The 24,161-nt window shown below is 47.1% G+C and overlaps 1 protein-coding gene across 6 annotated transcripts in view; it reads right to left on the bottom strand.

Annotated features, from left to right (window-relative positions):
• The window catches only part of LOC126355009 (uncharacterized), a 504,064-nt gene that overhangs the window by 227,120 nt on the left and 252,783 nt on the right, over nt 1–24,161 (bottom strand). For all 6 annotated transcript variants that reach the window (XM_050005149.1, XM_050005144.1, XM_050005146.1 and 3 more), the window contains one exon: nt 10,839–11,458. In XM_050005149.1, coding sequence (XP_049861106.1) covers nt 10,839–11,458 — 620 coding nt within the window. The remainder of the gene's footprint in view (nt 1–10,838; nt 11,459–24,161) is intronic.

Genomic DNA, 24,161 nt, shown 5'->3' with positions numbered 1-24,161 from the left:
TTCAACGGTGACAGCAGAGGTAAATGCTACCCAGTCTGCCTTGTTTAAACCCCATCTGGGTACGCGTCCGTGGGCATGACGCCAGGGGAGTGACAGAAATATGGGGAAGTGGTCACTACCACACAGGTTGTCATGTGCTCTTCAGATGATATACAGGAGAAGTCCTCGGCTGCAACTTGATAAGTCAATGGCCGAGTAACTACCATGAGCCACACTGAAATGTGTGGCGGCCCCAGTATTTAAGAGGCACAGGTCGAGTTGGGACAGTAAATTAACGACATCTCTGCCTCTGCCAGTAAGCACGGTGCCACCCTACAAAGGGCTATTGGTGTTAAAATCTCCCAAAGTAGGAAAGGTCTAGGGAGTTGGTCAACCAGTGCAGTTAATACATTCAGGGATACTGCACCATCTGGAGAAAGATGTACATTGTAGACAGTTATTTCCTGCGTCGTCCTTATCCTGACAGCCACAGCTTCTAGAAGGGTTTGAAGAGACACAGGTCCACTGCATACTGAGTTCAGGACATAAACGCTATGTCCACCTGACACACTATTATTTTCGCTACGGTTCTTGTAACATCCCCTATAGCCACGGAGGGCAGGGGTTCGCATTGTTGGGAACCAGATTTCCTGGAGGGCTATGCAGAAAGCAGGTGTAAAGCTTAACAGTTGCCGTAGCTCGACCAGGTGGTGGGAAAAAACGCAGCAATCCCACTGGAGGATGACTTTATCGTGAGGCTGGGAAGGCTTGAAGCATGCGACGAGGCAGGTTACAGCACAGGCTGCCACCGACTGAGTATTTGTATTCATTCCTGTTGTAGATGAGGTATCAGTGAGATCCAGATCATCAGGGGACACTGAGATCTCCACTTCATCTGCAGTTGGAGAATTGGTAGGGAGTGGTGATGTTGGGGCCACTGCAGGATCCTTTTTCTTAACAGACTTCTTTGTTTGTTTGCCCTCCAGAATAGCTTCAGTCATGGAGGAAGACCGTGAAGCTCTTTATCCAGCAGCTTTTGGCTCCTGTGGGGTTAGTAGCGACCTTGGGAAAGAGGGTCCCAAGGGACCTCTTCTACAAGATAGGAGCCAGAGGAGGCTGTTGCTTCTCTGGCTGGGGGGAGGGGGCCGATGCCCCTGCATTCGGGAGGGTCTTGCTCCCAAAGTGGGTACTTTTGGAGCAACAAAGGAGATTTTCCCCTACCACCAAGGGGGCAGATGTATTCTGGAGGCCTGGAGGGCTCACTGTTCGTGGCACAGTGTGTGATACGACTGGTACTTGTGACGGCGACGGTAATGTAGCTGCAGCGTATGTGGACGTCAATCAGATGGTGTGTAATTGTTCAAATTTACGTTTAGCCTCTTGGTAAGTCAACGGATCCACGGTCTTGTACTCCATGATTTTCTGCTCCTTTTGGAATACTGTACAGTTTAGCGAGCAGGGGAACTGCTGCTCTCCACAGCTGATATAAGTGGGACGAGGCGCACATGGAGTATCTGGATGCAGTGGACGTCTTTAGTCTTGACATGTGGTGTTGGGAATGCAGTGGGAAGACATGTGCCCGAATTTCGAGCACTTAAAGCAACGAATAGGGGGAGGGACGTATGGTTTAACTTCATAGCCGTAAGCCATCACCTTGACCTGTTCAGGCACTGAATCACCCTCAAAGGCCAAGATAAAGGCATCAGTAGCAACCCTGTTGTCTTTAGGTCCCCTGTAAGCGCGCCAGATGAAATGAACACCCCGGCGTTCTAGATTGGCGCGGAGATCCTATCAGACTGCAGGAGGAGGTCGCAATGGAAGATAATTCCCTGGACCATGTTGAGGCTTTTATGAGAAGTGACAAACAGAAGTATCACCCAGCCAGTCACAAGCAAGTAACACCCGGGAATGGGCTGGAGATGCTGTCTGAATCAAGACTGCACCGCTTCTCATCTTGGACAGCACAGTCACTTCCCCCAAACTTATTTTCAAGACATTCAACAAAAAATTGTGGCTTCGTAGGTAGAAAGGAGTCCCCGTCCATTCTGCTACAGACTAAATACCAAGGCGAATATGGCTCTTCTTTCTGTAGTGGCTCTTGGTAACCTGCCATTGTAGTAACCGGTCTGACTGCGCCAGACACTTTTATTACAAAGGCGTTGCCGACCGCAGCGCCGTATTCTGCAGGTTTACAAATCTCTGCATTTGAATGCACATGCCTATACCAGTTTCTTTGGCGCTTCAGTGGAGATGGCAATGCAGTCGCACTGCATACGACTTGGTTTCCGTATTTCTCAGAAACACAGATCAGAAACAAAACAAATTTTAAGTATACGTAATTATTTTGGTGTGCTGAAAAAAATAAAATTTTTATCTGGTACAGACAGTCGGCATACAAACAGACGCAGACTATTTCACAGATTTTCGCCCCCAGATTATCACGTAATTACCTCTTATTTACACTCCTGGAAATGGAAAAAAGAACACATTGACACCGGTGTGTCAGACCCACCATACTTGCTCCGGACACTGCGAGAGGGCTGTACAAGCAATGATCACACGCACGGCACAGCGGACACACCAGGAACCGCGGTGTTGGCCGTCGAATGGCGCTAGCTGCGCAGCATTTGTGCACCGCCGCCGTCAGTGTCAGCCAGTTTGCCGTGGCATACGGAGCTCCATCGCAGTCTATAACTCTGGTAGCATGCCGCGACAGCGTGGAAGTGAACCGTATGTGCAGTTGACGGACTTTGAGCGAGGGCGTATAGTGGACATGCGGGAGGCCGGGTGGACGTACCGCCGAATTGCTCAACACGTGGGGCGTGAGGTCTCCACAGTACATCGATGTTGTCGCCAGTGGTCGGCGGAAGGTGCACGTGCCCGTCGACCTGGGACCGGATCGCAGCGACGCACGGATGCACGCCAAGACCGTAGGATCCTACGCAGTGCCGTAGGGGACCGCACCGCCACTTCCCAGCAAATTAGGGACACTGTTGCTCCTGGGGTATCGGCGAGGACCATTCGCAACCGTCTCCATGAAGCTGGGCTACGGTCCCGCACACCGTTAGGCCGTCTTCCGCTCACGCCCCAACATCGTGCAGCCCGCCTCCAGTGGTGTCGCGACAGGCGTGAATGGAGGGACGTGTCGTCTTCAGCGACGAGAGTCGCTTCTGCCTTGGTGCCAATGATGGTCGTATGCGTGTTTGGCGCCGTGCAGGTGAGCGCCACAATCAGGACTGCATACGACCGAGGCACACAGGGCCAACACCCGGCATCATGGTGTGGGGAGCGATCTCCTACACTGGCCGTAAACCTCTGGTGATCGTCGAGGGGACACTGAATAGTGCACGGTACCTCCAAACCGTCATCGAACCCATCGTTCTACCATTCCTAGACCGGCAAGAGAACTTGCTGTTCCAACAGGACAATGCACGTCCGCATGTATCCCGTGCCACCCAACGTGCTCTAGAAGGTGTAAGTCAACTACCCTGGCCAGCAAGATCTCCGGATCTGTCCCCCATTGAGCATGTTTGGGACTGGATGAAGCGTCGTCTCACGCGGTCTGCACGTCCAGCACGAACGCTGGTCCAACTGAGGCGCCAGGTGGAAATAGCATGGCAAGCCGTTCCACAGGACTACATCCAGCATCTCTACGATCGTCTCCATGGGAGAATAGCAGCCTGCATTGCTGCGAAAGGTGGATATACACTGTACTAGTGCCGACATTGTGCATGCTCTGTTGCCTGTGTCTATGTGCCTGTGGTTCTGTCAGTGTGATCATGTGATGTATCTGACCCCAGGAATGTGTCAATAACGTTTCCCCTTCCTGGGACAATGAATTCACGGTGTTCTTATTTCAATTTCCAGGAGTGTAATTTCACAATCGAGAGAAGGCTTTCAGAGACAAGTTGATCGAATTTTTTTTAACGTGTTTTCACCCATATTGTTGAGAACTGCAAACTTATTGCGAGGAAAACGATGTAGACCACCTTGACAGTTTTAATGTAAAAGGATTTGTCCTTTAAACGGGAATTATACTGCCGATCAATCATTTCCATTTTCAGATGCACTGGCTAGCTTTCAACTTAAACGGCAAGCGGTCTCGAAAATAGATTAAGATTGGCAGTGTCGTCAAAACGTTTAGAAAACTATTCTTTTAATTCATTCAAGACCACAATGAATCCTTTAAAAACTCTCATTTTCTTTAACGCAAATCAGCCTAGGAAAATAGACGGTGTTTTTTGTCGAGTTTGTCTCTTCCAGAAGGCGATTTTCTTTTAAATGCATCCCCATTAAATCAGACATTAGTAGTTTCTCGCCTCGCAGTATCTGTTGGTGGAGCGCGAACAAGTCTATGTAAAATGCTAGGTCTGTGATACGTTCTGGATGTTGTAATTCTCTTTCCTGCTTTCTTTTTTCCTTCATAAATTCAACAATATCGAGTTTTAAGTGGAAAAAACGTCCAGGCAGTCCCTTGAATTATCCAACGTACTTTTCAGTAAAATATAGTGTCTCGACAGTCTTCGTTCAGTTCTATCAAAACTGTTACAACCGACAGCATCATAATATGAGGAAATTCAAAAAAAATATTATTCATATCGCCACTTTATTCACGTGCCCCATGCCTGCAAATTCAGCACAGACAGCTTCCAGCTGCACGCACAATGAATCCCGTCTAGCGATAGTCATAATTTTTTGCTCTTTCATTTTCAACTAAATCTCAGAGAATTATTATTACTCTCTTCTGTGGCTCCTTTTATTTTTTAAAGGTTTATGACGGTAGATCGCCAGACTGTGTGTTTTTGTCCAAGCAACCGCTGGATCTTTGAACTTCCTATACCTCACAAACAAATAGCGAAGGGTAAACAGCACTGACACCATGAGTCTGTCGAACGACCGAAAAATGCCGCACGCTAATTATGATATTTCTAGTTTTGGAGCCATTAGATTCCTTCCCAAGGTTCACTCCATAGTTTGGCTGAGATTAGAGTAGATGAGGCATAGCGTAAGAGAAGGGGTGAGAGGAAGACGACAGACGGTTCAGTGAGTATCAATTCCGTGAGAAATTGCACCAGTTTTGTAGGATGATAATCTGAGTGACTGCCGGCACAAGAGGCAGTGTGCCAAATTTGTTGGATTTATCTATTAACATATAATAAAGTATAATTCAGATTTAATTGTCTATCATGGTTAATACACTCACAACAGCAAGCTTTATTCTATTTATTTCAGATCTCAATTTTATAACAATTTTCGTTAAGAGCAGAATAACGACATTGAGACGAAGCATTTCACGAACCTTCGGCTTCCCCCGAAAGTGCGCTACAAAGCAAAGTGATTGGGGCTGTCTAGTCAGTGTAGAGCGTGGGACTGAACGGTAAGGATCGCGTTACTGACAGGACAATAATTATCTCATATGCGTGCCACACAATTTTGTATTCAAATAACACGACTGTGTGCAAAGCCGAGAAGATTAGAGTAACAATGTACCAAATTTTTCTGAACATGTTTTCTACAAGACTTAATATAATAGGATTGTCATTGATTCTAATATGAACTGTGAAACCTAAGACTTTGTAATCGAAGATATGCAAAACATCGTATTAGCAGTTTATAGCTTTATCTGCTTCGTGTGTTGTCAAATACAAGAACTATTGGCTTCCCTGATTTGAACTCACCAGATTATTTAGTAGAATCAATTGCCTTAGTCACCACACCAATTTTTAGAGCCTCATTCAAGAACAACGAATTCGCGAACTACATCTGCGCCGAGACAACATCTATACAAGAGATCCAGTTAGTGAAGCGCAACAGAATCTAGGTCTTCCATCTTGAAGCGGCAGAACACAACTAGGCCCTTCACATGTCTTGCATTTCTAGTACAATTCACATTGTAAACAGATTCGTGGTACCATGGAGAAGAGTAAGCAGAGGGAGAATTAATGTGAGGAATGAGTGTTAATTCGGAAACATCCTGAAATCTTAACGTTCGATTTCGCTCCGTTAACATTTGACTCTGCCCTTTAGTTTCCTTTGTATCACCGTGGAATACTGAATGAAATGTTGCGCTAAGCCGAGTACTTCTGGGAAAGAACGAGCAAAGCAGAGGCGGGTGGAGCCTTGGCCAGCACATCGTGCTAGCTCGCAGTTTGGAAAGCCGTGGCGGACCCTGGTGAATAACGTCCTCACAGTAAATTTCTTCACCAGTTCTAACAACAATCCAAACATTACCGAGAGCCAACATTTCAGGCATTTACCAATGTCGCAACAAACTTCACAGTTTAACTACATTTCTCAAAAGAATTAGGGGAAAATGACTTTGCGCGCCTGCCATACTCCATTCCGAAATAATTCAAGAATAGGCGTGTCACCGAATTAGATCTTTATTTTTCTAAAGAGAATTGAAATCTTCGACAGGTGTCGATAACGAGGTGGAAACAATCATTCACCCCGTCGTCCTGGGTGCCTTCCTCTGGGCTGAGAGCTTCATTAAAGTGTATGTCTTCTTTGTGGTTAAATCACTGCTTGGCCTACGTGAAAAGGTCGGTATCTCTATGAACGTGACCCTGCGATATCTGTTCCCATTCATCAATAAGAGACCATGAGAATTCTTGGAGGCCTGTGGTGTAATGGGACAACCGTGAACACTTCTGTCACTCATGTTCCACATATGCACGATGGGATTTATTCCATTACTTCAATGTCCAATCTTCGCAAGATATCCATGCTGACGCCCGCCATATGGGCCCTGGCATTAGAAGGAATTCAGAGCCACCAATGCATGCAGAAGTCCGAAATAGTCCCACACGATCTGTTTGATGTACTGCTTGGAGGTCAGGCGAGCATGGACAACGACAAGATCCGAATGGCTGTCAACAATGAAGCCTCCCCACAACATCGCAGAACCTTGGAATCTGCCGATTTCCTAGACAATGTCTGGGAGACACCATTCAGTAAGGGTCTCCACAGGGTATCTGGACTCGTCTGTGAATAACTCGTTTCGCCAATGCCGAAGTTGCTAGCTGACATGGGAACGGCAAGCTGAAAGATGTGTCAAATGGTGTACAAATGGGACGTCTGGGTCTGAGATGCTTTCTCGTAATCTGTTCATTACGGTCTGACTGAATGCAGCAGCTCCAGTGGCTCTTCTGGGATCGTCTCAAAGTGCTGTACAGCGCCACAACAAAGAGGTAGCCAGATATCGGTCCTCACGTGTGGTTCTCATGTTTCAGCAACGTTCTTTAGCCCACCTTGTGTGCTGACCAGTCTCTTCACAGTGGGTCCACAATCTGTGGATTACACGTGGAGAGAGATCGCCATGTACAGCGACTTGACAGCAAGTCCATCCTTTTTTGATCAAACAGATCGCCCTTGCGATTTGCACTGCATTAAGACGTCACGTTGCATGTTCTTGCGTGAATACAATGTCCACAAATGACAAGTATCTGTGTACCCCTGTAGAAAACACTGCGAGACCGGTAGTCACTTCCTTCTGAAGGGTCACCTGACACTAATCCTTAACGCAGCCAATAGAAGGTGAATGATTTTAATTGTCGCCTACATTGAAAGAGAAGATCTAAAGCCATGCAATAAGACCACATAGTGCACGCAAAATGCCGCGGCCGCTAGATGCCCAGTCGGCTAGGGTAGCGTGGGGACATTGGCAGTGGTGGCGGGTGGCGGGTGGCTCAGAGCACTGTAGGGCAAACGTCGAGAGCGGGAAGGGAGGAGCCGTTCTAAACTGAAGCCTACGCTCACTTTTAAGTATTAAGTGGGGCCTCTCGCCCACAATTGCATGGTGACTATTCAAAAAGATCTACTGTCACCTCTGCTTTCGTTAGAACTTAAAAAGTATTCCGCTGAAACTACAGCGATTTATTTTCGTATGGCTTGTTAACCATTTTGTAACTTTTAGTAAATTGCCACGAATGGCGAATTTTGAGTAAAACCTACACATTTCTCCAGTTGCCGTGTAAGAACATGCTCCTTTTGCTAAAACACAGCGGAGTTTACACTGTCTCAACTCACTAACATGTTGTGCAGATAATTGCGAGAGAATTCTGAAGCAGTGATTTATTAAGTCAGAAACTGAAGAAAATTATAGTGGCATATGAAAAAGCACATCCTCGGTACAAAAAAGCGTGTAATTTCTTCACGAATGTTGTTCCAAAACCCACAGCATTTTTCGTTTCACCAGCTATCGGTGGCCCTTAAAACTAACATTCTTTCACAGAGAAAACCTGTAGTTAATGGAAAAAGACGGTAGATACTGAAGTTTTACACAATAATGATATGGTTAAATACTCTGCTATTTGCGTGCTATTGTTGCCCAAAATCTCATTTCGATATCTGAAACCGTTTATGAAATATGAGGTACGCTGTGGATATTTCACCCTGGCTTTATCGCTCGCGTGGCGTGATCACAAATGAGTGATACATCTGATCTATTTTCTCAAGATTGGTGACAGACAAAGTCTAAAGAACAATTCAATATATTCGCTAAATTTCATACGCAACAACGTATTATGTAATATGCGCCAAACGCGAAATCATGCTTACCTCTATTTTTCATTGTACAGTTTTCCGAATTTCTCGCAGTGTCTTACTTTCACGTAAACACACACATCAAAAAAAGTTTTACATCACCTCCATTCCAAGAGTTCCGGAACCTGTACAGAAAATTGGAAGAGAGATCAACATACACGTCATTTCCGCCCGTTTTATTGCTCATGAAAACCACGCGTTGTATGTTGTACCACCATACAGAGAGACCTTCAGAGGTGGTAGTCCAGATTGCTGTACACACCGACACCTCTAATACCCAGCAGCACGTCCTCTTGCATTGATGCATGCCTGTATTCGTTATAGCATACTGTCCACAAGTTCAGCAAGGCACTGTTGGTCCAGATTGTCCCACTCCTCAACGGCGTCCTCAGAGTGGCTGGTGGGTCACGACGTCCATAAACAGTCCTTTTAAATCTATCCCAGGCATGTTGGATAGGGTTCATGTCTGGGGAACATGCTGGTGACTAGTCAAGCGGTGTTGTTATCCTGAAGGAAGTCATTCACAAGATGTGTATGATGGGGGGGGGGGGGAGGGGGGCGCGAATTGTCGCCATGAAGACTAATGTCTCTCCAATGTGCTGCCGATATGGTTGCACTATCGGTCGGAGGATGGCATTCACTTATCGTACAGCCTTTACGACGCCTTCCATAACCACCAGCGGCGTACGTCGGCATCACATAATGCCACCCCAAAACAGCAGGGAATCTCCACCTTGCTGCACTCGCTGGACAGTGTGTGTAAGGAGTTCAATCTGATTGGGTTGCCTCCAAACACGTCTCCGACGATTGTCTGGTTGAAGACATATGCGACACTCATCGGTGAAGAGAACGTGATGCCAATCCTGAGCAGTCCATTCGCTGTGTTGCTGGGCCCATCTGTACCGTGCTGCATGGTGTCGTGGTTGCAAACACGGACCTCGCCATGGACGTCGGGAATGAAGTTGCGCATCATGCAGCCAATTGCGCACAGTTTGAGTCTTAACACGACGCCTTGTAACTACACGAAAAACATTATTCAAGATGGTCGCGTTGCTGTCGTGTTTCCTCCGAGGCATAATCCGTACGTGTCGGTCATCCACTGCAGTAGTAGCCCTTGGGCGGCCTCGGCGAGGGCATGTCATTGATAATTCCTGTCTCTCTGTATTTCCTCCATGTCCGAAGAACATCGCTTTGGTTCACTTCGAGACGCCTGGACACTTCCCTTGTTGAGAGCCCTTCCTGGCACAAAGTAACAATGCGGACACGATCGAACTGCGGCATTGACGGTCTAGGCGTGGTTGAACTGTAGACAACACGAGCCGTGTACCTCGTTCCTGGTGGGATTACTGGAACTGATCGTCTATCGGACCCCCTTCGTGTAATAGGCGATTCTCATGCACGATCGTTTACATCTTTGAGGGACTGTCTGTTATTCATCCGCCCCGATAGCTGAATGGCGCCGGCACGGTAGCTCAGCGTGTTCGGTCAGAGGGTTAACTGCCCTCTGTAAAAAAAAAAAAAAAAAAAACCGGAGTCAATCGATCAACAACGAACTTTAACGTATGTCTTACGACGTCCGCCCCGAGCAGATGCAACGGGAAAAAAAGGTCAGCGTGACGAACAGCCGTCCTAAGGGGCCCGGATTCGATTCCCTGCTGAGTCGGGCATTTTCTCCGCACAGGGACTGGGTGCAGTGTTGTCTTTATCATCATTTCATCCCCATCCGCGCAGGTCGCCCAATGTGGTGTAGAATGTAATAAGACCTGCACCACGGCGGCCGGACCTGCCCCACAAGAGGCCTCCCGGCCAATGACGCTAAACGCTCATTTCCATTTTTTGTCTGTAATACAATATCCACAATCAACGTCCATCTTCAAGAGTTCTGGGAACAGGGGTGATGCAAAACTTTTTTTTTGTATGTTTATCATAATAACTACAACCATTAACGAGATGATGAACCTCGCTTATATAAGTAAAGCGAAAATGTAATTTTTTTTGCCGAATAGTTTCTGTAAAATCGTTTGAGATTGACTGTGGGCTACGTGCCTCAATTCCGACATCGCTGGCCGGCCGAAAGGTGGAAAACTCTCGTCAGCCTCCCCTTCCGAACAAACGAATGAACTCACCCAGCGCTTTTGGACGAAAACTGGCCACTTCGGTTCGGCCCCCGTATCCTGCGCGAGCTACACCGCCTGGATCGAAATAAATGTAACATACAGGATGTTGATGAACACGTTCCCGTAATTCTTTTGAAGGGTGTATTATGTTTAAGGTTAAGTATTAGAGAATATTAATTAGGAGTGAGGAGCACCGACCTGGTGGCGGGCACGGGCCCAGGCAGCGAGTCGACCCACTCCTGGACGGTGACGGGCGACTTGCGGTGCGCCGCGGCCGCGGCCGCCTCCGCCTCGGGCTGCAGCGAGAGGCTGAGTCGCGGCGCCGCCTGCGCCCGCCGGCGCTCCAGCTCGGCGCCGTCCTCCGCCTCCGCCTCGGCCTCCTCGTCGGACGGGCCCTTGGCGGGAGCGCGGGAGGGCGAGTCGGTGCCGTCGTCCTGGCTGGCGGTGGGCGCGCTGGCCGGCTCCAGCACGATGCTGGGCACCTCGCCGTCGATGGACGCCGACGCCGACTCGCCGGCGGCCAGCGCCTCCGCCTCCAGCTCGGTCACGTCCATGGCGAGCGCGGGCTCGCCGCCGTCGTACACCTCGGCCTGGATCTGCGGCACCGGCGGCTGAGCGGCCGCGGCCGCGGACGCAGCCGCAGCCTCCGCCGGCTCCTGCGGTCCCGTACGCTCATCGCGGCTCGGCGGCGCCGACGCGGGCGTCAGTGTCAGGGCGCGTCGCGCCTCGGCAGGGTCTGCTCCCGGCGGGCTGGCCTCCGGGCCGGCGCAGTCCGCTGCCGGCTCTCCGCCGACCACCGACGCTGCCGTGGCTGGCCGCTGCAAACACAAAACGCCTCTGTTACGTACTACCTCATTACTATTATATACTATAAGATCAAAAGTATCTTGAACATGTTAGTTTACCCGGTGATCAAAAAGTCAGTATAAATTTGAAAACTTAATAAACCACGGAATAATTTAGATAGAGAGGTACAAATTGACAAACATGCTTGGATTGACATGGGGTTTTATCAGAACAAAAAAGTTCACAAAATGTCCGACAGATGGCGCTGGACAGCGAAACGTCAGTGACTGCGCATGACAATTGTGTATAAAAGGAGCTGTAATGAGAGAATCAGGTGAAGCAACAGTCGCAACATGTTGACGTTACCTGAAAAGGCGCTTTTAGTGAAGCTGTATTATCAGAATGGGGAATGTGCTAGTTCAGCGTTACGATCCTATCGCCATAGGAGGGGGATTCGAACGGGTAAAGGTCCGTTGACAAATGCATCTGTGGCGAGAATGATTTCCAAGTTCGAAGCTACGGGCTGTTCAGACGATAGACCTCGTGGTGGTCGACCGAGCACAAGGCTTAATGCTGCTGAGATAGTTAAGGAAGTAATAGAGACTGTAGCGGGTTCGCCTGTACACAGGGAAGTCAGCACTCGTGCAGTCGCACGTCGCACCGGCATCCATACACTGTTTCCTTGGCACTTAGGCGTACCCTCCGATGCTATCCCTAAAAAATCCGACGACATCAATGAACTGTTACCTGGCGATTTAGTGAAGCGGAAGGCATTGGCGGTGTGGGCGCTTCAAAAGATGGCGGAAGATGACGATTGGTTGAGTAAGGTGTTGTGGACCCACGAAGCTCATTTCACGCTCCGAGGGTCTGTCAATGCCCACAACTGCAGAATTTGGGCTACCGAAAATCCTAGAACTGTCATGGAAACTCCACTGCACGACGAGAAAGTCACGGTATGGGTTGGATTTACCACATCTACCGTTATCGGGCCTATTTTCTTCGAGGAAATGCGTGATCCTGGTTTTGTAACTGCTACCGTGACGGGTGAGAGGTACACCGATATGTTACAGAATCGCATCATCCCCAGCCTGGCTGATAAAACACCTGCTCGAACGTACGATGTTTATGCAGGACGGCGCTCCACTCCATATTGCTAGACGCGTGAAAGACCTCTTGCGCGCGTCGTTTGGTGATGATCTTGTCCTCGGCCGCCACTTTCGTCATACTTGGCCTCCCAGGTCACCAGACTTCAGTCCGCGCGATTATTGGCTTTGCGGTTACCTGAAGTAGCAAGTGTATCGTGATCGACAGACATCTCTAGGGATGCTCAAAAACAAAATCCGAGGCCAATGCCTCACCATAACTCCAGACATGCTTTACAGTGCTGTTCGCAACATTATTCCTCGACTACAGCTATTCCTGGAAAGAACATCACCTTTGCTTTGTCGTACTTTGTTATGCTAATTATTGCTATTCTTATTAGATGAAGCGCCATCTGTTGGACAAGAGAGGAGGACCTCAATGTCTGCATGAGTGGAAGGAACTATGCCTCGGTCGTGTTGCGCACTCTTCTCCCTATCGACGAATGACTCTGTACCTCAACAGCGAGGTGATAGCTTGCATGAGGATGGCACACTGAACTAACCGAGGATCACACCACGCCTCCCTGGCTGCTACATCCGGCTTCCGTTCCTCGCAATACCCATGACCCCTGCCATCCAGCAGAAAGACACCTCCTTCGCCAGACCTTGACATCCTGAACTACTTTATCGGCCGGATACAATCGTTTCAAAGACTGAAGAGCACCCAGGGAGTCGGAACAGACGAGGGATTCAGCAGGCACGGCACATCACATCTGCTCCAGCGCCCTGAAGATCGCAGATAATTCAGCATCGAAGACAGTGAAGTCTTGACATATTTTGGTGAAACCCAAAGGAGATACGAGTGTAATCACAAGATGGAGTCAGCTGAACCGTTTTTGGAATAGTGCGATGAATGACTACAACTGTTTGGCAACAAATTTTGTATTTGTGGGGATCCACAGCCTCCAGGTGCTTAATAAACGTAGCAAGTTGTAATGCGAAGTTTGTGTAATCGAGGGAGAAGCTAATTTCGAATAAGAGTCACTGTCAAGCACCTGCAAAACCGACATGGAAAATCAGTACACTGTCTGCATACACCACCACGTATAAATATCACTTTACACGCCTCACATTAAGATAAAACATTACTGCACAAATTTATTACTTACATTTGTAACATCCGTATATCATGTCATTTTATGGTCGTAAGAGGCAGTTGGACGCTACAAGAAATGTGTAATGCTTCACGGATTGGTTTCCTGTTGAAGTTTCGGAAGTGTACACACAAGAGTAAAACATTTCACATACACGGCACTAAATGACTGCGAGGAGAAAATAAATGATAAGTTCTTCCTACGCACTATTCGCGGACGCAAATGAGATGGGTGGGGAGGGAGGGAGGGAGCGGTACCACAAGTACCGTCCATCACTCACTGAAATAGCCTGCGGAGAATATCTGTAGATATAGAACAGCACGTTTATTGCACCTAAGCCACGCAGCCGGCCACAGCGCAACAGCGCCGCTGGCTGGACCGGCGAGACGATCAATAGAGGCGCGTAAACTGTTTAAACAACAGCAGACGTGGAGGCGGCAGGTGCCCTCTGTTAAGTGCGGAGCAACAGGTGGCGCTGCGTAAGTCTCCTGCCAGCGCGGCGGGACGCTACACCGGCACTGGGCGTGGGGCTGTCCGCTGAAAGTGAGACACTTCTGCCAAACGAAACAGTTGTACAGCGCACTGATGTACAATAGTATGCAAACTACCTTCAACGTATATGTTTATGTCAGAATAGGCATTCGCAAGAAAGAACATGAATAAGAAACGCATATGAAGCGAAGGAATGAATCGGAGAAACCAATGGCTCTGGCTCTCGTTCGGGAACAACTTGCGTCAAATAAAATGTGGCTAGCCATATTCCGTTTCTCCTTCAGTGTATGTTAATAAGGGGATATTAGACTATTTTCCTCTAGATCTTTTTTCTTCCCCCGTTATGTTCTTTCCTTTAAGGCAGAGCGCCACAGTAATGCACACTGGGGTGACAAATGTCATGGGATAGCGATATGCACGTGTACAGGTGGCAGTATCGCGTACACAGGGTGTAAGAGGGCAGTGCATTAGCGCAGCTACATTTGTGCTCACATGAAAAAGGTTTCCAACGTGATTACAGTCGCACGACGGGAATGGTAGTTGCAACTAGATGCATGGAAATCACTAGGGAACTCAATATTCTCAAAGCCACAGCGTCAACACTGTTTCGAGGATACTAAATTTCAGGCATTACCTCCCATCATGGACAATGCAGTGTCCGACAGCTTTCACTTAACGACCAAAGGCAGCCGTATTTGCGGAAAGTTGTCAGTGCTAACAGACACGCCACACTGCGGTAAATAACCCCAGGAATCAATGTGGGACGTACGACGAACCTATTCGTTAGGACGGTGCGGCGAAATTTAGCGCTAATGGGCTATGGCTGCAGACGACCCATGTGAGTGCCTTTGCTAACAGCAGGACGTCGCCTGCAGAGCATCCTATGGTCTCGTGACCATGTCGGCTGGACCCTAGACGCTTAGATGACGAGTCGCGATTTCAGTGGTGGCTCCGTAATGGTGTCGGCTGTGTTTACATGGAATGGACTAGGTCCTCCTTATCTTCGGCTCCTTTGAGATCATTTACAGCCATTCATGGACTTAATGTTCCAAAACAGCGACTGAATTTTTATGGATGACAGTGTCCATGTCCCCGTTCGCGAATGGTTTGCAGAGCGTTCTGTACAATCCCAGTGAATGATTTGGCCAGTTACACATGAATCCCAGCGAACATTTACGGGACATATTCGAGAGGTCAGTTGGTGCACAACATCCTGCACCGGCAACACTCAATTACGTACGGCTATAGAGGCACGGCTCAATATTTCTGTAGGGAACTTCCAACGACTTGGGGAGTCATGCCAAGTCAAGTTGCTGCATTACGCTGGGCAATAGGAGGTCCGACACGATATTAGGAGGTATGCCATGACTTTTGTCACCTCTGTGTACTTCGCACAAGCTGCTTCATCTCCGCATAATTACTGCAACTTCTGTCCCTTTGAACCTGCTTACTGTAGTCAATTGTTTATCTCACTCTACAGTTTCAAGTCCGCCTTACTCCCCCCATCCGACACTTCCCTCCATTACAAACTGACGATACCTGGTGACCAGGATGTGTGTGCGATACGTTATCTTGTGTGTTTCTACGCCTATGTTTCAACTGTATTCAATGGCGGCCTGCATTTACAGTTGCTCAATCACAACGTATGCTAGTAGTGGACAAATTATTCCACTTTTAAGATCCTTGCCGTCCAATGGTTGTGATTGTACCGCTGAATTGACTGTATTAGTAGCAGATGTTCGTAGCTAGCTCAGATCGGTTCTCATTCCCCTATAGCCTTTCTGAGTTGTATGAATGCCACAGGCCATGTCATGTTGGGTTGATACGGCGTATGTTGTGAGTCTGAAACTTTGGATTGCAGTGGCAAGCATACCACGTAGAGGTGCATAGAAACTTGTTTTGAGTATGCTAAAGGAGTGTCTTCACTCTTAAATTCAGTGCAAATTTACTGACGTGATTGCTGTTAGCAACCGATCTGTTTTCATTAAACTCTGGAAGTTGATTCTTGTAGGACCTTATGTGAAAGTCATTTTATACCACTGCTTACCTTATGACTTGAAACAACTGTGTTATTAATATAGGAAACTACCTCAAGAAACAAGTAATCTTTGTCCAACGCTGTCACTGTAGTTGCCTCGCGAGTTTGGTAATTCCCCGTGCCGACCAGCTGTTAGTGGTGTTGGTTTCCTTCCACTAATTACTGCCTGAATAAATGTGTCTGGTACACGATGTTCTTGGATGGGCATTGTATGTCGAGTAAATGTTGCCAATAGAAATAATCCGACGCAATTTGCCACTGAATGGTGAGTGACCGCCCTTTTTGTTACCGGCTCTGCAGCTGACTGAGGTGTCTCGAATGTTTTACTGCGTGGTTGATCCTAAAGCCTTTCGAATTTTATCGAACGCTTTTGATTACTGTCACCGTTACTTGACTATTGGGACAGTTACCTCCCTTGTCCATTATAATTATCCGGGCTGTTATGCCGTGGTCGGTTGATGAATTTTGTCTCAATTCCCAACGTTTCGTCTCCGACTGCGGGAGACATCTTCAAGGGGGTCCGTAGGTCGATAGAAGGTCCAACACACCCACTGGCTCGCTACTGAGTCAAATGTTGACTGGTAACAGAAGAAAAAAATTCTGAAAAAGAGAAACTTGTCAACAATGCTTGTAAATTTGAGTGTTAGGAAGTCTTCCATGAAGAATTTGTCTTGAATTTCACCATTTGCGGAAGTGAAATTTAGACAATAAACAATCCATACAAGTACAGAATAGAAGCTATTGAAACGAACAGAAGAGACACCACCTGCATTGACGGACCACCACGTTTATTCACGAGAATAGACAGCGTTTCTTGGAGGGATTGTAACATTATGTGATTGCCTTATCATTTTAAATCATTCACTAATCGAGCAGTCGCTCGGCAACAGCTACAGTTAGCAAATAATGTTGCGAGAATGTAGAAGGTGAACGACCTGTGACGTAACTTGTTTATTGTCGAAGCGCCGTCAGAGATGCAGTGAGTTATTGAATTTGAAAACCGCGGCGCGAAAAACGGACAGAAGAAGAACACTTTTATACATTTCTTTTTTTATGTACGAGATTTTCTCGATGAACAGTAACTCATTCTTCTCGTGTCTCTTGTAACTTGTGTCGGACGCGCATGTCTTGCCGCCGTATTATTATGGTTAAAAATAATATTATTTTAGTGTAAAGTAAAGTGCAATACTGCATACCAGTAAATTTATTGTGCGACGTGTATGTGAAAACGTCAAAGGAATTATTGTCATTACCAGAAGAGAAGTGCCAGTCAAAACGGCGTCCATGTTAAATTTTTCATTGCAGTGTAAGTTCTTCTATTAATTGCCATAAATTCAGATTTAAATGGAATTGGTGTATGGACTATTTATTTAGTGTAGAATCTATGTCTCACTCCTTCATGAAGTTATTTAATTTTCTGTATGTTTCTGCCAAATAGAGAGTTCACAGTCACGAATTCTTTCGTCGAAATCGGACGGAAGTTGTATGCGGCGAAATATTTTCTCCGCGCCACATTCTACTGGTAAATTCATGATAAACTACGGTCCCTTAGGAAATTCATGTTGAGCTATCCACAAGTAATTATATTTTGAATAGGCATTTACTCTCCTCTGCAATGCAGCTTCCGACTGATCAGACGATCCAACAAGAGGCAGCCGCACACGGTCGGCGTTCGCAAATATATTTCCACCGCTGATTATAGCTATATGTTGCAGCACAAAAGAAACATATTGTTATAATTAGCGACTACGAACGAGGACATTTATAACGTATGTTTATGTATACACATTACGTAAACATATCGTTACAGGCTTCTCACGGGCGAGGAGCTCGGCCCCTTTTCTATTCAGTGATTTAATTGTCAAGAGTGACGTTTGTTACTGCAATGGGCGGCTATTTGTGGATCTTACTGAAAAACTATTTTAGTAGTTTATCTTAAACTTTGACGGTGTCCATCTACATTTCCACAAAATGTGTCTGAGGGTTTCTAGTCATTTTATTCCTCCACGCTGGAGCCTTCATTAGAATTTACTACACGTGTGGTGGGAACGTATCTCTTCATCATACGAGAGGAATTCAGAAGGTAAGGTACATATTACTGCAGCAGACCCAGTACCTTTTCTTGAATGCTGCACTACGCTTCCAAATAACACTACTTTTCAACATAGACTGTCGGAACGTTCTGCCAATCGTTCAATTCCTCAACAGCACAAGTTCGCTCTTCGGTCACGAAACCATTCGAGAACCGTTGTATGAACGTCCTCACCATTGGTGAATCTCTTTCCCCCTGCTGTTGCCGAAAAGACTGGCTGGCTGTCGTCGTCTGTGGTCGAAGTAGATGGCCTTCCGTCACTGTCAGCGTGTTCACGTTTGTGCGGCCTTGGTCAAATTATTGGCTCCATTACACTATGGCTGGACGCGACTCTGCATTTCGACCATGTTGCACCAGAAATCCACGGTGAATCTGCGTACAATGTAGACATTTTCCCCACAAGAATCGTACTGGCTCGCGTAGTTTGGTATAAGTTTCCAGGAGCCGTGCCATTTCAATCGCATAGTGTGATGCACACGCTGCCCTTACTGCAGCAGACATACGTCTGCAGGATACTACGAACATGTGCTCTCTTCTGGCAAAGCCCCATTCTTGTTGCCTCATCGTCTTTAGCGTGGACGACGTGTGTAACTTACTTTTGAAATCCCCACGTACATACATAGAACATTCTGTGACGGAAGAGCCGGTGAAATGCTGCTAAATACTGAGTTATTTGTCTAAAAACACTACGGTCGTCTGTGTGCGGAAACCGAGTTTGTTTTTGGTTTGGAGCTCAAAGTCTCGCCGAACTGCAGGTGTTACGGACAGGTCAGATATTCGGATCTGGCATTTACCGGCGAAGGCAAAATCCCACGACTTGTTACATCGAGCTCTTGAAGTTCTGAAAACAGCTCTAGATGTGGTTTCAGTGGACGTGAACCATAAAATTTTATGGGAAATTAACTAACGTTCACAGTGGCCTTCGAAAAAGATATTACAACCTGAGAAAATGTATGTTAACCTGAAGCTCCATTAGAAACGAACAGACGTATCGAGCGCGGCCAGGGGAACTTCCTGCCCACGCCGCCTTCGCCTTATCGCCATTAACTTGGCACGAACACTGGCAGCAACGGGCGACTATCGGAAACCAATAAGGAAGTCCACAGGAAGCTAACATTTAGAAAGTTCGCAGCTTTTCACCAAGTTCTACAGCGTCTGCAAAAGAAATACGAATATATCTTGCTGCTCCAAATAACAGACGATCCTTTCAATATCAGTACTTCTAGCAAGGAAGAAAGCTCTCCTGAAATCTCCGTAGTTACGGCTGAGTTCTTCCCTACAAAATGACACCAAGTTAACGGGACGTGGCTCGAGCCGTTACCAGGTACTTGTTTCAGTTTTATCAAGCTCCAGCCGCAAAAGTCTTTAACGCCAACATACTTGATGACAATGAAAAAAAAAATAACAACAAGACGGACAATAAGAAGATTAACGCGGAGGAATGGCTAAAGCACAGCCTACGGGAATGCTACCAGCATCAGCCGCGACGTGTGTGATGTTATTAAATTTCCTAGTGGACAAAAACTGTGTGCCGAGCCAGGCTTCGAACTCGGAACCTAACTACTTCTTTGCAATATATTTCTACGCTAGCTAGTCCCGCAAAATTTGCAGGACAACTTCTGTGAAGTTTGGAGCGTAGGAGAGAGGTACTGACAGAAGTAAGGCTGTGACGGCGGGTCGTGGGTCGTGCCTGGATAGCTCAGCCCCTAAGAGCATTGCCCGGAAAGGCAAAGGTCCCAGGTACGAGTCCCTCTGCGGCACACAGTTTTAATCTGCCAGGAAGAGTGTTTAGAGCTTGACGGTTCATCCCAGTAATTTTAATGTCGATTCAACCATTCATGGTGACGAATGGACAAGTCAAACTGCAAGCAACCGACCGAGATTCTAAGATGACCTCTACTGCAAAACCGGTCATAATCACTTCTTGTGACAGCCGTGAGAGGGATAACTAATTTAACACTCCGTCTACGAGGAGGTGGTCATTACTCACGGAGCTCAAGATCATATTCGACCAGGCTGTAAACGTAAACAGGAATATTTTGTATCAAAAGAATTCACCTTTGAGAAACCACGTAGAACCCAAATTTGCGTGGGCGGAAATTTTAACGCCTTTATTTGTAGCTGTTTATTATAGAAATACACTACAATCTTTTGGGACGATGAGAAAATACCGAAACAATCTTAGTACAGGCTAACATCGAAGTACCGAGCGCAGCCCTGCAGTCGTCTACCGTTTTAGTTCACACCTTCGGCAGGGCGCGCCTACCTAAGACGAGTTCCTGCGTGACCGCTGTGCGTTGCGGATTGCATACTTTTATCGGAAGTCCGTAGTGCCGATATACATGGTTGTGATACTGAAGTGCTGAGAAACTGTAAGAGGCAACATATCAGGTCAGCTACATTTATGCGAAATTTCGTCTCAGTCGGTTACTGACTAACAGAATGAAGTGATGTCCGTATACGTGTAACATATTACGTTCTGTTCTTGTTTCATATAGGTCAACTAACGATCACGGCTACTGTTTTTGGAGTGGGTTCTGATGTTCGCCCAGTAGTTGCACATCACCTGGCTGTGTTGCTCCTTCCGCTCCACTGTCGAGTTTCTGTTTTGTTTTAGGCCGAAAAACAACTAACGTCATACGCATCTGCCAGAACCCTAGAATACTAATACGAAAAACGAGTTAAATACGACTACACGTTAAGTCCGATCGATGGGAGGAAAGATAGCTAAGAACAAGGATTTCCTCTTGGAGAAAGGTCCACAAAATACGCCACAGAGGCAACGGAGGTTCCGAAGTAAGGATTAAATGTTGTTCGCCACATTACTAGGAGGGCTAAAAAGTAAAACGCGAGCGACAGCCCGCGATTCGTTCGCTAAAACGGCCGATAACTCAGACGACAAACATACATTAGAATGTAAGTGGTTTAGAAAAAGGCATACGGTCAGGCAATGGCCAACTGTCAAAGATTGATGACAATGAGCACAAAGTGGTGGGGGACCACCACTTAACTAATGGCGATGGCTACATGTCAGTGCCCAATATGCAACCTAGATAAAATGATCTCCTAGCGGCGAGAGAGCCGAGAGGAGGTCGGCCAAGACGCTGGTAGACGACCTCTGTCCAGTGCAGACGGCAGCTGTCGTCTTTATTCGTGGTTTCTCCTGGAAACACGTGCTTAAGCGCCGGCCGCGGTGGTCTCGCGGTTCTAGGCGCGCAGTCCGGAACCGTGCGACTGCTACGGTCGCAGGTTCGAATCCTGCCTCGGGCATGGATGTGTGTGATGTCCTTAGGTTAGTTAGGTTTAAGTAGTTCTAAGTTCTAGGAGACTAATGACCACAGCAGTTGAGTCCCATCGTGCTCAGAGCCATTTGAACCATTTTTGAACGTGCTTAAGCATTCTCGCGAGATACGTCCGGCTGTTTTTACCACTCTTTCTGTAACCCCCTGTTCCGGTTGATTTTTTCTTATTTCTACCAAAGAAGGTGACTATCTTCTTCTTCTTCTTCTTCTTCTTCTTCTTCTTCTAGTACGCGGAAAGTTGACTGTCAACCTGTTGGTATGCGTCCTGTAGCCATGGTCCATACAAGGCGAGACATCTCTGCCACGCCACGTCCGTGATTTTTCCACAGTATTTTTAGTATTTTTGGTTCGATCGTCTTTTATGTCCGTTACCTTCTTGCCGCCGCCGCCGCCGCCGCCGCCGCCGCCGCGCTACGACACTGCATGCACCACGGCACTTCCGCCATTCGGCGGCCGACCGCTGCAGTAGCAAGGCAGTGCCACGTATCTACGGTCGCCGGACGGCACATGCAGTATCGCTGGTACAACCGCACATTTCACGCTGTGAGCTACCGTAAATCTTACGATCTGTCGTATGGTGTTAACCGTTGCTTGTCAAAAGAAGAAACTGGAAGATTACAAATGCTGCCGATTCGCCCCGATCCGGAAACGAACTGCAACAAGACAAGCGAGTAAAAAAACGTTTCCGTCACTCCGAGTCAGCTTAGGATAACGAATTGGAGGCGTACAACAGTACCGACTCCGGCCGAGTGGGACAGGATTCGCGTACAAGGAAGAGAACATGGGACTAATGAAACATCTCACAGAATAGTCGTAACTCAGCAACAAAAACATACGATTTGCATCAGCTCTACTCAGACCTAACACGCGAGGACTGGATTGACGGATTTAAAATTGTTGGGCGCAAAACTGCGTTTGCATTAGCACTCTTTCTCAAGATCGTGGTACTAGTGTGTGAGAAGTCACTCTTTCTAAAACTAAAAGTAAACGCTATATAACTACAGCCACAGTAACAAAAAAATTCACGCACAATCCCTAGTATACCCATTCATGGCGTTGTCACAGTTTTTAATAGTATTAATAAAGCAGCAAACTGCATTACTAGGGCTCGCTGATCGCGAGACTGACTACACGATCCAGTTACACGAATGTGACCACCGCCTATATTCGGCGTCAACGTGCAGTAACCACTCACAGACGGCACGTGGAAGCGCTAGGAGCGGGGAAAGGGAGAGGGGTGGGGGTCGGAAAACAGTGCAACCATTGTTGTAATGAGGAACTGGAGCGATTTATCTGACATTCAAAACGGCTTGATCACTGGTTTTCGGACCGAGGGTGAAGGCATTTCCGAAACGGCTAAGTTCATAAACCGTTCGCGTGCTGCGGTGGTTAACGCATACCATGCGTAGCAAAATGGCGCTATCCAAAACTGACGCAGAGACAACTATGGTGCACTATCTGATATAGATGACAGGGGTGGAAGATGGCTTCGGAGATGTACCGGTTCATCAAAAACTCAGTATAAATTTGAAAACTGAATAAATCACGGAATAATGTAGATAGAGAGGTACAAATTGACACACATGCTTGGAATGACATGGGGTTTTTATTAGAAACAAAAAAATACAAAAGTTCAAAAATGTCCGACAGATGGTGCTTCACCTGATCAGAATAGCAATAATTAGCATAACAAAGTAAGACAAAGCAAAGATGATGTTCTTTACAGGAAATGCTCAATATGTCCACCATCATTCCTCAACAATTCCCGTAGTCGAGGAATAATGTTGTGAACAGCACTGTAAAGCATGTCCTGAGTTATGGTGAGACATTGGCGTCGAATGTTCTCTTTCAACATCCCTAGAGATGTCAGTCGATCACGATACACTTGCGACTTTAGGTAACCCCAAAGCCAATAATCGCACGGACTGAGGTCTGGGGACCTGGGAGACCAAGCATGACGGCTGAGCACAGGATCACCACCAAACGACGCGCGCAAGAGATCTTTCACGCGTCTAGCAATATGGAGTGGAGCGCCACCCTGCATAAACATCGTACGTTCCAGCAGGTGTTTATCAGTCAGGCTGGGGATGATGCGATTCTGTAACATATCGACGTACCTCTCACCCGTCACGGTAGCAGTTACTGACGTTTTGCTGTCCAGCGCCATCTTTTTTGAACGTTTGTATTTTTTTTCTAATAAAACCCCATGTGATTCCAAAAATGTGTGTCAATTTGTACCCTCTATCTACATTATTCCGTGGTTTATTAAGTTTTCACATTTACACTGACTTTTTAGTCACCCGGTATATAGGCGAAGAATTGACGCCCCAGATGAACCAAGGTGCTACCAACAGTGTCTTCTCAACGACCTTGCAGCGAATGTTACTGTGTATGGGCGTCCACAGCAGGCGTCTGGTTCACGTATCCATGCTGCGAAGGCGAAGGGTGGGATTTGCATGCTAATACCGCAACTGGACGTTGACTGAGTGGCGACAGGTGGCTTTTGCAGATGAATTACGTTTAATGTTCCATCGGTCATATGGCCGTTAGCGTTTAAGGCGTGAAAGAAAACACC

Source organism: Schistocerca gregaria, chromosome 3, assembly GCF_023897955.1.
Source record: "Schistocerca gregaria isolate iqSchGreg1 chromosome 3, iqSchGreg1.2, whole genome shotgun sequence".
Classification (NCBI taxonomy): domain Eukaryota; kingdom Metazoa; phylum Arthropoda; class Insecta; order Orthoptera; family Acrididae; genus Schistocerca; species Schistocerca gregaria.
The sequence above is the reverse complement of the archived record's forward strand: the minus strand, read 5'-3'. Positions and strand labels throughout refer to the sequence as shown.